General features: G+C 36.6%; 1 protein-coding gene across 1 annotated transcript in view; it reads left to right on the plus strand.

Annotated features, from left to right (window-relative positions):
* The window catches only part of LOC131439324 (transcription factor HIVEP3), a 95,126-nt gene that overhangs the window by 42,932 nt on the left and 37,682 nt on the right, over positions 1-14,512 (plus strand). Inside the window, exon 2 of the mRNA XM_058610213.1 lies at positions 4,616-4,681. Within this exon, the coding sequence (XP_058466196.1) occupies positions 4,616-4,681 (66 nt within the window). The remainder of the gene's footprint in view (positions 1-4,615; positions 4,682-14,512) is intronic.

The following is a 14,512-nucleotide window of genomic DNA, read 5'->3' on the forward strand; positions in this document are numbered from 1 at the left end:
TTAGATGGCCCAATACGAATTCTCTTCAAACTATGGAAAAAGACGAGTTTCGTGTCCTGTTTGATTGAATGATTTGCGGTACGAATTAGCCACCATCCCCCGTATTCTCCAGACTTGGCCCCAGCGACTATTATCTATTTGCAAATCTGAAAAAGTTTCTCCTAAGAAAGAAATTTTTGTCGACATTGAAGAAACAGAATCCTATTTTGAAGGCCTTGTTGGGCATCAAAATTTTGTAGGTTTGATGAGCAAAAAAAAACAAGCTCTTTGGATTCATTTTGCTGAAAAAAATCACAAAGGTTTTTGCATTCAGATGACTACGATTACGAAAAACAGTTTATCGTTTTTAGATTTCCATTTACTGAAAAAAAGAACGGATAAGGTAGTAAAAGCTGAATAATCCTCGTTCAATTAATCGTTCATTATTGAAGTTTATAATAGGAAGCAGTCTTTATTGTAGGGTTCGTTTCTTTACATTTCTGCTTCGATTCGTCGAATCAAACTACTAATGCTTCCTAACAGTTCGAACTTGAACTGCTAAGGAGTGTATCGAAAATAAGCTATCGAGAATTTTTTTTTTCAAATTATGATGAAAAACGATATTTTATTCAAACTAAAAATTGATCCTGTATTGTTTCATTATTGAGCATAATGAAAACCGGATAAAATTTAAGTTATTCCTTCACGAATTTTCGAACTTTTGATCGAACGCTCTTCAAGTTCCGGACAAGTATTGCATCGCATTTTTTTGACGCTTGAGACCAAATTTTTTTTACCTCCTGCATGTTTCCAGCTGCCTTACCAGTCTTCTTGAAGACCCTCTTGAAGATTGCCCAGTAACGTTCGGTGGGTCGAAGTTGAGGGCATTTTGGTGGATTGCTATTTTTCTCAACGAAATTTATACCCTTTTCCGGAAGCCAATTGAGAGTGGTTTTGGCTTAGTGAGTCGACGCTAAATCCGGCCAAAACAGTGGAGGTGTACTATGTTTCTTATATAAAGGCAGCAATCTCTTCTGGAGATACTCAGATCGATAGAATTCTGCATTTGTAGTTCCGGTAGTGTAAAAATGGTTGACTTCAAACCACAGGAACATATTGTTTGCCATACCTGTACCTTTCGACCGAATTTCTCCACTTCAATCGACCTGTCCGCATCGCTTACATCCTCCCCAACGATGACAGTAAAGTATTTTGGACCTGGAAGGGTTTTTGAGTTCTTCTTTACATAAGTCTCATCGTCCATCAAAACGCATACATCCGGACACTACAAAAGACGCATATACAATTTCCGTGCCCTTGTTGCTGCTCGCTTATTCTGTTCTACACTTTGTTTCGAGATTTTCTACTTCTTGTAGGTCTTCAGGTGATTTCGCCTCTTGATACGCTGGATCATTCCGACACTCGTTCCTGCTTCTTTTGGCCAAATCGCGTATTGACATTGATTTGTTCTTCATGATTATAGATACCACTTTCTGGTCCAGTTTCGGGTTGGAAGAATCGGGTTTTCTGCCCCTTCCTGGTAGCTCATCCACAGAATACTGTTCCCCAAACTTATTAATGGCTTTAACACTGGCATGATGAATTTCAAACCGCTTCGCCAAGTTATCGCATAGTAATACCCTTCTCACTTAGCCATGTGTCCCAGGCCCGCACCCAGGATTTCATTTCGGGAGGGGCTCGGTGTGCCTTTTACGGTTGTTTTTAACATACATTTTAAACTTTTCCACTGGAACTGATATTGTATTACATTTCATTACGTTTACTGTGTTGTTATTTCTGTAACACATGTCTGAGACATTCGAAATAATTATATGTTTTTGATTTCGGGAAGGGACAGGGCCCCTCGGTCCCCCCTCTACGTGACGTGACTGATGTGTCCAGAACCTTAATTTTCACTTCCTTTTCAATACGCGACATTTTGAAAGCGCAGAATTTCAACCGCACAAACAAGTAAACAAACGAAAGCTGGAAGCTAAACGCACAGCATGCTGTGATCTGAGCATAAAAAACCATAATAAATACATGCGTACAACACAAATGTATGTGGATAGTTTATTTTCGATACACTCCTTAGGTGCTACAATTCTACTTGAGTATCACCTGTTTTGAATGTCTATTCTCACGTCTCGAATAAAAAGTTGTTTGCCGGAAGTTTTAAGTTGCAAGAATAACAACAAATAACAAGAGCTCGTTAGAATTACTAATTATCATTTCCTATAATAAAAATCGTAGAATTGCGCCAGTAAATTTTATTTTAATGACCTAAAAATGATCAAATTATGTAAATCGTAGGGTTGAAAGGTAAAATGACTGTGTGAAATTAGATCATAATCCAATAAACATCAATATGCAGTAAAAGTACTCTAATGATAAGATTCTTCAAAAAATTCTGTGACTTCAAACAGAATGAATCACCTCGTGAAAGTGTGGTTCAAAATAATATTGTCCTAACTCAGAGCCTCCTGTGATTTCATCCGAACGACACCGACAGCAGTCAAAACGGCTGAACAGATCGTGCGCTCTGTTTACGTCATGTCCCGATTGCGAATCGAAGCAGATGAGCAAACAGGCAAAACAAATGAAAAATGGTGTCGCAAATCAGACGTTTTCCCTTGTTCCCTGTTCCGTTGCCACCATCGACATCCCAAAGAAGGCGACAAACAGCTATAGCTAGCGCGAGAATTTGCGATTTGTTTAGCACCCGCTTATCACCTCTCGACTCCAAGTTGCTCCAACAAGACTAGCGCGCGCACCAACCAATCACAGGCCAACAGAGGCACAGTGCGAAACGAATCACCATCCAAACGTGGCTTGTGTCAATGGGTGTGTGTGTGTATGTATGTTTGTATGTGGGTTCTGTAGTCACCAGATTGTGGAACACAATTCAACAAGCAAGCAAATCCGAGGTTCATCTTTGCAAATTACGACCGATTTCTCGATGTCGCCTTTGCGGCTGCACGGGGGTCTGTTTCGCACCATCTGGGATTTGCCGTTTTGCACTACCAGAATGGGATTCGCAATCGCAATGACCTGTTCTGCATTTCTGCGAATCGAAACAACACCCACCTTGGCTGCTTGGCTGGGGGCGGACGGGTGTTCGATAGAAAGAAGAAGACGGAAAACCTGCTTCGATTGGGCCCATTATTTTCGTGTGTGCAACGATGAATCGAGCTGGGATTGCCCCGGCCCGGCTGTTTTTTTGTTGTTACAAAAACCGTAATAATAATGGTCGAATTGTTGTTTCGGGGTTCCTCGCTCAATTTCGTTGCAGACTGGTGGAGCCCTTGAAAATTGGGTTTGATGGAATGGAACAGAAGTTTCGTGAAAATAGACAAAGAAAGATTTTCGAAACGAAAATTGATGGTCGAAAACAAAAACAAAGAAAACAGAAATGCTAATTCTGTACCGTGTGAATAATTTCAGTGAAAAATGGCCTACTCGATCGTTCGGGGCGCAAACCTCTTGAGGTCGTTCTCGGGCGAGGGAATCCCTTTTTCTTCCTGACTTCTTAGCCAGCCCAGAGCGCACACATTTGTGTTCACTAACAAAACAACAATGGATAAGCCAACACACGATCCTCTTCAGCTCGGAGTGACTTCTCCGGGGGGGTTCTTCCACGAAGTGCCATAAAAATTTCTTTTTCGTCGTTGTTCAGGACGGAGAATTCCCTGCAGTTTGCCTGTCAGCAGACAGACAGCAACAGTTTCGGCGGTGGCGACAGCCCGGCCCAAGATGTATTTTTACACGCTGAAGGAGAAAATTGCCTGCCTGTTCGTATTATATGGCTCACTCTTTCATCTTCTTTACCTTCTCGTTTTTTCTTCTTCTTCTCCACTTGATATTCTCGAATGAGCCTCTTATTGATACTTTAATTTTGCCTGCATCCATGCGAACCTTCTTCCTCCGTTTCGTCCACGATCACCACCCTCTCTCTCCGGATTCGTCCTGGTTGACTTTCGCAATCACCGACTGACTGGCTCTCCGTCCGTTAAATGGCGTTTGCCTGCGGGACGTTTTGTGATCTTCTTCTGCTCTGATGATACGATCTTCTTGCTTCGTACTCTTATTTTCCCGTACACTGCCTCGCATCGGATGGGTCGAGAATTCCTTCGAAAAAGTAACGAGATGATGTTGTTATTTTTGCACACTCTCCGGTCGTTCTCCGCTTCTGCATTGGGTGACGGAAAAGAAAGGAGTCAACCGTCGGGAAAGAATTAGATCAATCACTGATGATGAGTGATGTGAGAAAAGTGACGGCTACTAAGATTGTAGCAAATTTTCGTGATGGTCGTCGAGCAGGGCGCCAGTAGGCGTTGGAAATGTCAACAACTCAACTCGCCTGCAATTTGCGTCACGTTGATAAGACACAACCCCGAAACAATGCGCATTTGTCGCCGCAAAATGTTCGCGTACGGTGTGCTAAGTCATATTTTATTGTTCGGACTGTTTTTCGGAAATGTCCATCCAATCCATCGTTCCGGAACGATATGCGGTTACTATGTGGAACGACGGAACGAAGGAATTTCGGAAAGCGGCGCGTGTTTGAATAAGAAAAAAAAATAAACCCACTCCACTAATCTACCGTTTTGTTCTTATCGTTCTCTTTTATTTTCAGAAACAAATGGCAGAAAGACTGGGACAGATTCCAAGCAGACAGATAAGAAAGATGTGAAACTGAAAGGTAGGAATCAAACAATAATTTTCTTGATGATAACCAACAGCAAAGCCTACTGCTCCGATTTCCACGTGCTGGCGTTTCTATTTGGGTGTATTTTGCTGATGACCGGCGAAAAAAGAAACGATATCTTGGGCGTTAGGTGTAATGACTGGCTATTTTGAGATACTTTCTATGTTATCCATGGAAAATGTTCACTACAGAAGTATTTTCCAATTTTTGGAAGGCTTCGTTTATATTAAAAATGTGGGTGGATAATGTCAGAGACATAACTGGATGTCGTGAAATCAAATAAAACTCACACTTTGGAATATCTAAAATCGTTCTTATAAGTTGTGAAATGTGCAAGGTTTCATTTCTCTACTGCCAGAATTGCAACGGTGCACCTATACTAAAGTACGACGAATTTCCATTTTAACACACAAATTTATAACAAAGGGAAAAGAAACAGATTTTATAGCAGTTTTGGAAAAGTTTTCGAGTAATTATTTAAACAATTTTTAGAGTAGTTTCCGAGCAGTTTTTTAAACAGATTTTAGAGTAGTTTACGAGCAGTTTTGCAACAGTTTTTGAGAAATTTTCTAGCATTTTCTAGAGGTTTTCGAGCAGCTTTTTCGAGTAGTTTAGAAGCAGTTGTTTAAACAGTGTTTAAAGTAGTTTTCGAGCAGATTTTGGAGCAGTTTTTGAACAATTATTTAAAGAGGTTTTAGAGTAGCTTTCGAGAATTTTTTCCGACCAGTTTTTAGAGTAGTTATCGAGCCGTTTTTTTGAGCAAATATTCAAATAGTTTTCAGGGTAATTTTCGAACAGATGATGAGCAGTTTCTAAAGCAGTTTTTGCAGGAGCAGAACAATTCCTGAATATTATTTGAATCCGACTTCCGGTTCCGGAATTTTGGGGTAAAATGTGCAAAAAAATGTGAAAATAAGTGCACTAACTTTTCTTTGAGATGGCTGAACCGATTTTCACAAACTTAGGTTCAAATGAAAGGTCCTATGGTCCCATACGTAATTCCTGAATTTCATATGGATCCGACTTCCGGATCCGGAAATATAAGGTAAAGTGTGTTAAAAATTGTATACCATCACTGAAAAGGGCGAAAAACCGTAAAAAATTTTCTAAATCGACCTCAAATCTTCTCCAATTAATAGTTTTTATCAGTAGACGGTCAAATAAACCGATTTCGGTTATTCTTTTTAGGAATCGAAAAATATTGTTTTGAGAATACCACAGTATGATGGTATGATTGATATGAGAAAGGCATCATTACACAACTAGGTGGATTAAAACAGATTTTTTGGAGCAGCTCTTGAGTAGTTATTTAAACAGTTTGTGGAGTAGTTTTCGAGCAGTTTTTTCTATTAGTTTTCGTGTCAGTTTTAGCAATTATTTAAACAGTTTTCAGAGTAGATTTAGAACAGATGAGCAGGTTTTTCGAGAGCTTTTTGAACAGTTATTTAAACAGTTTTAGGATAATTATTTTTATCAGTTTTTAGTAATTTTCGAGCCGTTTTTTGAGCAGTTATTTAAACAATTTTCAGAGTAGTTTCCGAGCAGATGAGCAGATTTTTCGAGCAGTTTTCGACCAGTAATTAAAAAAATTTCTTAGAATAGTTTTCGAGTAGATTTTTAAGCAGTTTTTGAGTAGTGTTTTTCGAGTAGTTTTCGGGCAGTTCTCATGCAATTTTTTCAAGCAGTTATTTAAACAGTTTTTAGAATAATTTTGAAAACAGTATTCGAGTAGGTGTTTAAACAGTTTTTAGAATTGTTTTTTACTATAATTTAAACAGTTTTTGGAGTCGTTATCGAGCAGTTTTTGGGAACAGGTTTTTGAGCAGATGTTTAATCAGTTTTCAGAGTAGTTTTCGAGTAGTTTATAAGCAGTTTTTTCGAGGCGTTTTTTGAACAGTTTTCCAGCAGTTATTGAACTGTTTTTAGAGTAGTTTTCGAGTAGTTATTTAATGTTTTTAGAGTAGTTTTCATGTGGTTATTAAAAGTTTTTAGAGTAGATATTTAAGGTTTTTAAAGTAGTTTACGAGCAGTTGCAATTCAATTTTTTCGAGCACTTATTTAGAGTTGTTTTCGTTAGTAGAGTAGTAGTTATTTATTGTAGTTTTTGAGGTCTATTGATTAATTTTTGAAGTAGTTTCCGAACCGTTTTTTGGGCAGTTATTTAAACAGTTTTCAGACCTTTTGCAAGGCAGTTTTCGACCAGTTATTTAAAAAGTTTTAGAATAGTTTTCAAGCAGATTTGTAAGCAGTTTTCGAGCAGTTTTTTAAACAGATTTTAGAGTAGTTTTCGAACAGTTATTGAGCCGTTTTCGAGTAGTTATTTAAAGCTTAGAATAGTTTTCGAGTAGTTGTCATGCAATTTTTTCGAGCAGTTATTCAAACAGCTTTCAGAGTAGGTTTTCGAGCCGCAATCTAAATAGTTTAGAGTATTCGAGCAATTTTACAAGCAATTTTTGAGGTGTTTTTTGAGCAGTTTTCAAGCAGATATTAAACAGTTTTAGAGTAGTTTTTTAGTAGTTATTTGAAGTTTTTAGAGTAGTTATCGAGCAGTTGTCATGCAATTTTTTCAAGCAGTTATTTAGAGTAGTTTTCGTTAGTAGAGTAGTTATTTATAGTAATTTTTGAGCACTTCTTTTGACCATTTTTTGAAGTAGTTTTCGAGTCGTTTTTTGAGCAGATCTTTAAACAGTTTTCAGAGTAGTTTTCGAGCAGATGAGCAACTTTTGCAAGGCAGTTTTTGACAAGTTACTTAAAAAGTTTTAGAATAATTTTCAAACAGATTTGTAAGCAGTTTTCGAGCAGTTTTTTGAAAGATTTTGAGTAGTTTTCGGATAGCTTTCGAGCAGTTGTCAGTTATTTAAAGTTTTAGAGTAGTTTTCAAGCAATTTTTGAGCAGGCGTTCGAGCAGTTATTTGAAAAGTGTTGAGTAGATTTCGATTGAACAGTTTTTAGAGCAGTTTTCGAGTAGTTCTTTAAAGTTTTTAGAGTAGCTTTCGAGTGATTGTCATGCAGTTTTTTTCGAGCAGTTAATAAAACAGTTTTTAGAGTAGTTTTCGAGCAGTTATTTTAACAGTTTTTGGAGTAGTTTTCGAGCAGTTATTAAAACAGTTCTTGGACTAGTTTTCGAGTAGTTATTTGAAGTTTAGAGTAGTTTTCGAGCAGTTTCAAGCAATTTTTTCGAGCAGTACTAGAGTAATTTTTGAGAAGTTTTTCGAGTAGTTATTTAAACAGTTTTTTGAATAACTTTAATGTAGTGTTCGAGCAGTTTTCAAGCAATTTTTTCGAGTAGTTATTTAAACAGTTTTTAGAATAGTTTTCGAGCAGTTTTTCGATCAGTTCTCAAACAGTTTTAGAACAGTTTTTCGAACAGTTGTTGAGCAGTTTTTTTGAAATATTTTTGGAGTAGTTTTCGAGTATTTTTTGAGAAGTTTGTGATGTTATTTAAACCGTTCGTAGTCGTTTTCTAGCACTTTTCCGAGTAATTATTTAAAGATTAATTAGTGTTTCGAGCAGTTTATTAAGCAATTCTCGAGCAGTTTTCGAGCAGTCACTTAAAAAATATTTAGACTAGTTTTCTTGCTGTTTTTTGAATAGTTATTTAAAGAGTTTTTAGAGCAGTTGTGTAGCAGTTTTTAAGCAGTTATTTAAACAGTTTTTTTAGCAGCTTTTTCGAGCATTTTTAAAGAAGTTTTCGAGCAGTTATTAAAACAGTTTTCAAGAAGTTTTTTGAGCAGCTTTCTCGAGAATATTTTGGAACAGTTTTCGAGCTGTTTTTGAAGCAGTTTTTAGTTTTTTCGAGCAGCTTTTGAGCAGTTATTTAAACAGTTGAGTGGTATTTAGCAGTTTTTCGATCAATTTCGGGAGCAATTTTTGAGCAGTTACTCGAGTAGTGATTTCAACAGTTTTCGAATTGTTTTTTTGAGCAGTATTTTGAACAGTTTTTCGAGTAGTTTTGGAGCAGTTTTTAAAACAGTTCTTGGAGTAGTTTTCGAGTAGTTATTTAAAGTTTAGAGTAGTTTTCGATCAGTTTCAAGCAATTTTTTCGAGCAGTTTATTAAATACTTTCGAAATTAAATAAGTTTTTCGAGTAGTTATTTGACCTGTTTTTTAGAGTAGTTTTAGAGCAGTTTTTTGAGCAGTTTTCGAGCAGTTATTAATACACTTTTTTAAATAACTGTTTAATGTAGTTTTTGAGCAGTTTTCAAGCAATTTTTTCTTGAGTAGTTTTTTAAACAGTTTTTAGAATATTTTTCGAGCAGTTTTTCGATCAGTTTTTGAACAGTTTTAGAGCAGTTTTTCGAACAGTTGTTGAACAGTTTTTTCGAACATTTATTTAATGTTTCAAGAGCAGTTTTCTAGCAATTTTAAAGGGAGTTTTCGAGGAATTTTCCAGCAGTTTCGTGGAGCAGTTATTTAAACAATTTTTAGTGCAGTTTTTGAGTAGTTTTCGAACATTTTTTCGAGCAGTTTTGAGCAGTAATTTAGGCATATAAGTGACGTAAACGACAAATCGCATTGTTTTTTTTTTTCGCTCAATTTTCTCAGAGATGACTTAACTGATTTTGACGGCATTTTTCATGTGCTAAATTTCCTCGAGGTGACTCAATTAACCATCGATAAACTTAGGCTTATTTGAAAGCCACAATGTGATCGGCGATCAAGTTTGGAAGAGTTATGGTGAACATTTCCGGATTGGCAGATGTAATCTCATATGTGACGTAACCGACAAATTCTAGTGTTTTTCAAGGTGCCAAAATTTCTCGTTGATTTAGAATGACTTAGACACGTTTGAAAGCTGCTATTAGTTTATTCGGATCAGGGTAATTTCGCCGAAAGGCTCATTTCGCCGAATTTCATTGAAAGCGGTTTTTAAATTTTTTTGTTGAATTTAGCCTCTTTTACGTAGTGTTTGAAAAAATTTTGTAAATTTTAATCAAAATTGATCCTGATTTTGTCACCTCGTCTGCTGTTTTGATTTCTGAAAAAGGTCTTCAGTTATTCAATAACACGATTTGATGTTCTGTAAATGAAGTTTGAAATTCTTCGTTTAGGAAATAGACAGTTCGGGTAATGTTATTCCATATATCACAACAACAATTCAGATCTACCTTCACTACGCTTCGGTACACGCACACACAGAGACTGGAGTTAAGCTGAATGACACCACGAATGAGTAAGTCACCGTCGTCGATTTGGCGGTGCTTTCCTCTGTATCGCGATACAGTCATAGAGCGAATGAAAAAGACGTTATCGCAAATTTGATTTTCTTCGTCGCGTTTGCTTCTTACTCTCGGTCTTTGAAAGAAGAGCCACTTGCCTCGGCGTAGAAGCAAAAAAAAATAAAATTAAATTAAACAACACAGCATTTCGCTGGTATACTTGCAGACATACACAGAAAACGCTGCTGTGTGACACACCAATCTGCATTTAAATAATCGGCACTGATGGTTCCACTATTCGTACGAGTGATCGCGGCTCGTCCGTCAGCGATCCGATACGAGTGAAACTATTTGCAATCATCGATCGCGGCCTAGTGTGACATTGCGAGGAAGAATCCGGCATGACGAGGGAATGGCAATCCCCTGAACCGTGAACGACGACTACGACGACAACGGAGAGACGACGGTTTCGGGGCGTTCTCAGCGAGTCCGTATTTAGACAGCACAAGTCGCGATAAAAAGCAAACAGATGATATAATGGTGACAATAAAACAGTAGAAATGAAAAAAAACTTGTGTTGAAAGAATTGCCCACTGTGTCCGGCCGACCCGACTGGACAAGAGCGAGCAGACCTGCGCGTGTGTACGGGTTATCACACGTACTTCACCGCAAACGGAAAAAACTTAACTGCGGTAGATGGCGGAGAAGCGGTCAGCGGACGCGGTTCTGGTTCAAACACGGGTGTCGTCTCGCTTCCGGTGTTGAGTAGTGTGCGATAAAACCTAGTGTTTAATCTATGGGAACTTAAGTTTTATCGTAGAGCTTGGATTTTTATTACGTTCTTTGTTACGGAAATATCTTCGAAATCAAATCCATAAGACTCACTCAGTTGTAATCTGATTGCATTCGAATTCAATAATTAATAGAACCGGTGAAGAAGATGTTCCTTTGTCATTGGTTTGGTTAAATTTCTTACAAGGTTCGCCAGAATGATCGGGTTTCTGTCCATATTGCCAGGTAGTTTGCTGGGTTTCGTGAGTGACCGATGTTCTACATGGACCACACAATAAGGAGTACCATATCGGTGTCTTGTGCTCTTTAGATTCACTTAACTCATCATTATCATATTATTTCCAACACTAAACGGTTTTTTTCTGTTTCTGTTGTCTCGACCTTAAACAGGTGATGACAGTATCGAATGAAACACGAAAATGACCGGACATTTTCATTTGGTCGCATATGATACTATTACCCGACATTCAATTCCTTACGGCAAATGACATCGCCTTGAAAAGTGTTTCTTTTTATTAGGTTTTGTTTGAAACACTTAAAAAAGCCTTGGTATTACATTTCTTTTTTTTTGTGGAATTTGACCTTCTGTTTCAATAGACTGCGCCATCGATGCTTAACGTACAGAACCGATGCAAGGCTGGTTCTACGTTCCTGCTGACACTAAGAACCCTTCCAGGCCGGAACTCAAACACGCAAATATACAAACTGGCTTGTATGTCGCACCACAAATAATTTCTGATCGTATATAACTATGAAAAAAAGATTCCAAAAGTGTGGAAAATGGGTGCCACATGAATTGAATGAAAGGCAGATGGAAAACCGAAAAAACACTTGCAAAATTCTGTTTCAAACACACGATAACAATCAGTTTTGCATCGAATTGTTACTGACGATGAAAAATGGATTCTAAAAGAAAAAAAAAACTCAAATCCGGGACAACAACAATGGTGATTTATTTTCATATTTACCGAATTTTTTTTGAGTACTTCGTTAAGTTCATATGAACTTAACGAAGCACACCTTCCAAAGCTTGAAAACAAATCGAAACCCAGTGCATAATTGGTTGCTTATTAGTTACTAATTAGTTACAGTTGTTTTAAATTTGTAGCTAAATTTTTTTAGTAATGAACTAAGCACTTCTCCCAAATAAGCTTGAAAGCAAATCAAAACCCAATGGATAGTTTGTTGCTAATTAGTTACGGTAATTTCTGTCATTTGCTGATCTTTTTCTTAAATTTTCTTCGAGTGCTTCGCTTATGAACTTATTAAAATTGTGCCACACATTCAAAGCCACCGTAACTAAAGAGCAACAAACTATCCACTGGGTTTTGATTTGTTTTCAAGTTTTTTTTAGATGGGGTACTTCTTTAACTTAATAAGAACTTAGCTTAACTTCATATGAACTTTGTTCATAATTTCATATGAACATAGCGTGACGAATAAAAAAAAATAGAAACAAATCCAAAAATCTGTGACTAATTAGTAACTAATAAGCAACAAATTATCCACTGGGTTTCGATTTGTTTTCAAGCTTATTTTGGAGGGCTGCTACGTTATCTTCGTATAAACTTATCGAAGTATTCGAAAAAAATGAGCAACAAATCTGTGACTAGCTAGCAACTAATAAGCAACAAATTATCCATTAGGTTTTGATTTGTATTCAAGATTATTTTGAATGGGCGCTCCGTTAATTTCATATGAAATGAGCGAAGTATTCGAAAAAACGAAAAAAAAAAGAGAAACAAATTCAAAATTACTGTAACTAATTAGCAACTAAACTATCCACTGGGTTCCGATTTGTTCTCTAGCCTATTTGGAAAAAGTGCTTTGTTAATTTCATATGAACTTAGCGAAACTCTCAAAAAAATTGAACAACAAATTTTAAAAGTAGCCGTAACTAATTGGCAACTAATTAGCAACAAATTATTCATCGATTTGCATTATCATCGGCGAGAGGAGCCTCACTCAGTTCATGTTCATATAGAAGTGTGCCAGCGAAATTTAATGAGTTGAATCAAATATCGTTTTCGCTAGAAGATAACTGAAACCAAGTAGTGAAATAAGAACAAATTGGCTTAAGTGACACGTTCCTCTGATTAGTTGGAGATTTGAGCCATACATTTGACAGCAGTTGCACTCAGAACTAGGATGGGTTTTTCTTCAAGCTAAAACGCAATAAAACTGTAAGGACAGAAAACCCATGCTATACTTTGACACAAGAATTGGTTTGCCTCGAAGACTAATCAATTATTTTGAAGAAGATTTTCGAGCATTTTTTTGTGACTGGGTTTGTCAGATTTTTCACTAGGTTTACCATAGTGAACAGAATGTTGACAATATTGGAATGTAGTTTTCAGATTTTCGTAAGTGACCGATGTTTCACATGGGCACCTTGTGGCCCGGTCAAAGACCACTCAAGTAGAAGTAATCAAAATTCCAAAAATCCTACTAATACGTCTAATAGTATAAATATTCACCCGCAAGATGATATTTCTCAATATCTTTTACGATTATTACGGTAAACATAATAAACATTTTCGTTTTAAAATAATTTGTGTATTAAATTCCGAATTAATTCCTAATTCGGCATAATTTTTTTTTTGAAGAATTGACAACTGATTATTCGTCGTACTTTTCAAAGGAACAACTCCGGAAATTATTAGCAAGTTAACAGACTTCACATACTCCGATTCGGGTGAAATTTTGCACTCGTTTTCAGTATGAGAAAACATTTTTTTTGTACGGATCTAGAGACCAATTCGGCTCAAAATTGATTTTTAAAAAGGGCGTATGTATTTTTGCATGCACTTTCTACACATCGTGGTAACTCGGAAACTGTAAATTGAACAAAAATGGTGTCCAAGAAGAAGTTGTAGGATATCGATAGGGCACTGGTAAAAAAATACATTCTGTAAAAGTGGAATACTTTTTCAAGAATTAGAAAACCAACTGAGAAAATAAAATTAAAAAAGTTCCTTTGGTATTTCTCAAATAATTTTATTTTATACCATAACACATTTTGGTGCTAATTAAATCAGTGTGGATTGAAAATTGGAAAAGTTACAACTAAAACAATTTACCAACATTAGCAGAACGTCAAGTTTTTGATTGTAAATCTAAATAGTTATTTAGACGTTAGAATATAATTCTACAGATCACAAGAAATAAATTTGCTCATAACGAGATTTCTTCTAGAAGCAGTCGATCTCCAGATATTTAGACATGATAGTCAAATAATTCAGGTTTCTTGTTGATTCTGCTGTCAATATCTTAAATTGCTAAAGAACATCCGCACAGGGCTTGTCTGTATAATTACACAATGTAGAAAGATAGATTTTTGATCCGACGATTTGTTCAAATTGATTACATTCTTCCATCTGAATGGATCTTTTTGGTTCGGGAAGGTTGTCAGGAAAACGTCCGTATAAGCTAAACTTTGATGAAGTGCCAGTATGCTTACTGTTTTAATTGGTTTAATAATTTTTTTCAGATAGAAGAATAACACTTAGTAATTTGAGTGCATGATAAATGTAAGTCTGTTTTAAGGAGTGTATCGAAAATAAGCTATCCAATAAGTATTTGTGATGATTTTTTATACTCAGATCACAGCATGCGTTGCGTTTGGCTGTCAGCTTTCGTTTGTTTACTTGTTCACGCGGTTGGAATTCTTCGTTTTCAAAATGTCGCGTATTGAAAAGGAAATGAAAATTAAGGTTCTGGACACATGGCTAAGTGAGAAGGGTATTACTATGCGAAAATTCGCGAAGCGGTTTGAAATTGATCATGCCAGTGTTAAAACCATCATTAATAAGTTTGGGGAACACTATTCTTTGGATGAGCTACCAGGAAGAGGCAGAAAACCCGGTTCTTCCAA

The sequence above is a fragment of the Malaya genurostris genome, chromosome 3 (genome assembly GCF_030247185.1).
Source record: "Malaya genurostris strain Urasoe2022 chromosome 3, Malgen_1.1, whole genome shotgun sequence".
Taxonomy (NCBI): Eukaryota; Metazoa; Arthropoda; class Insecta; order Diptera; family Culicidae; genus Malaya; species Malaya genurostris.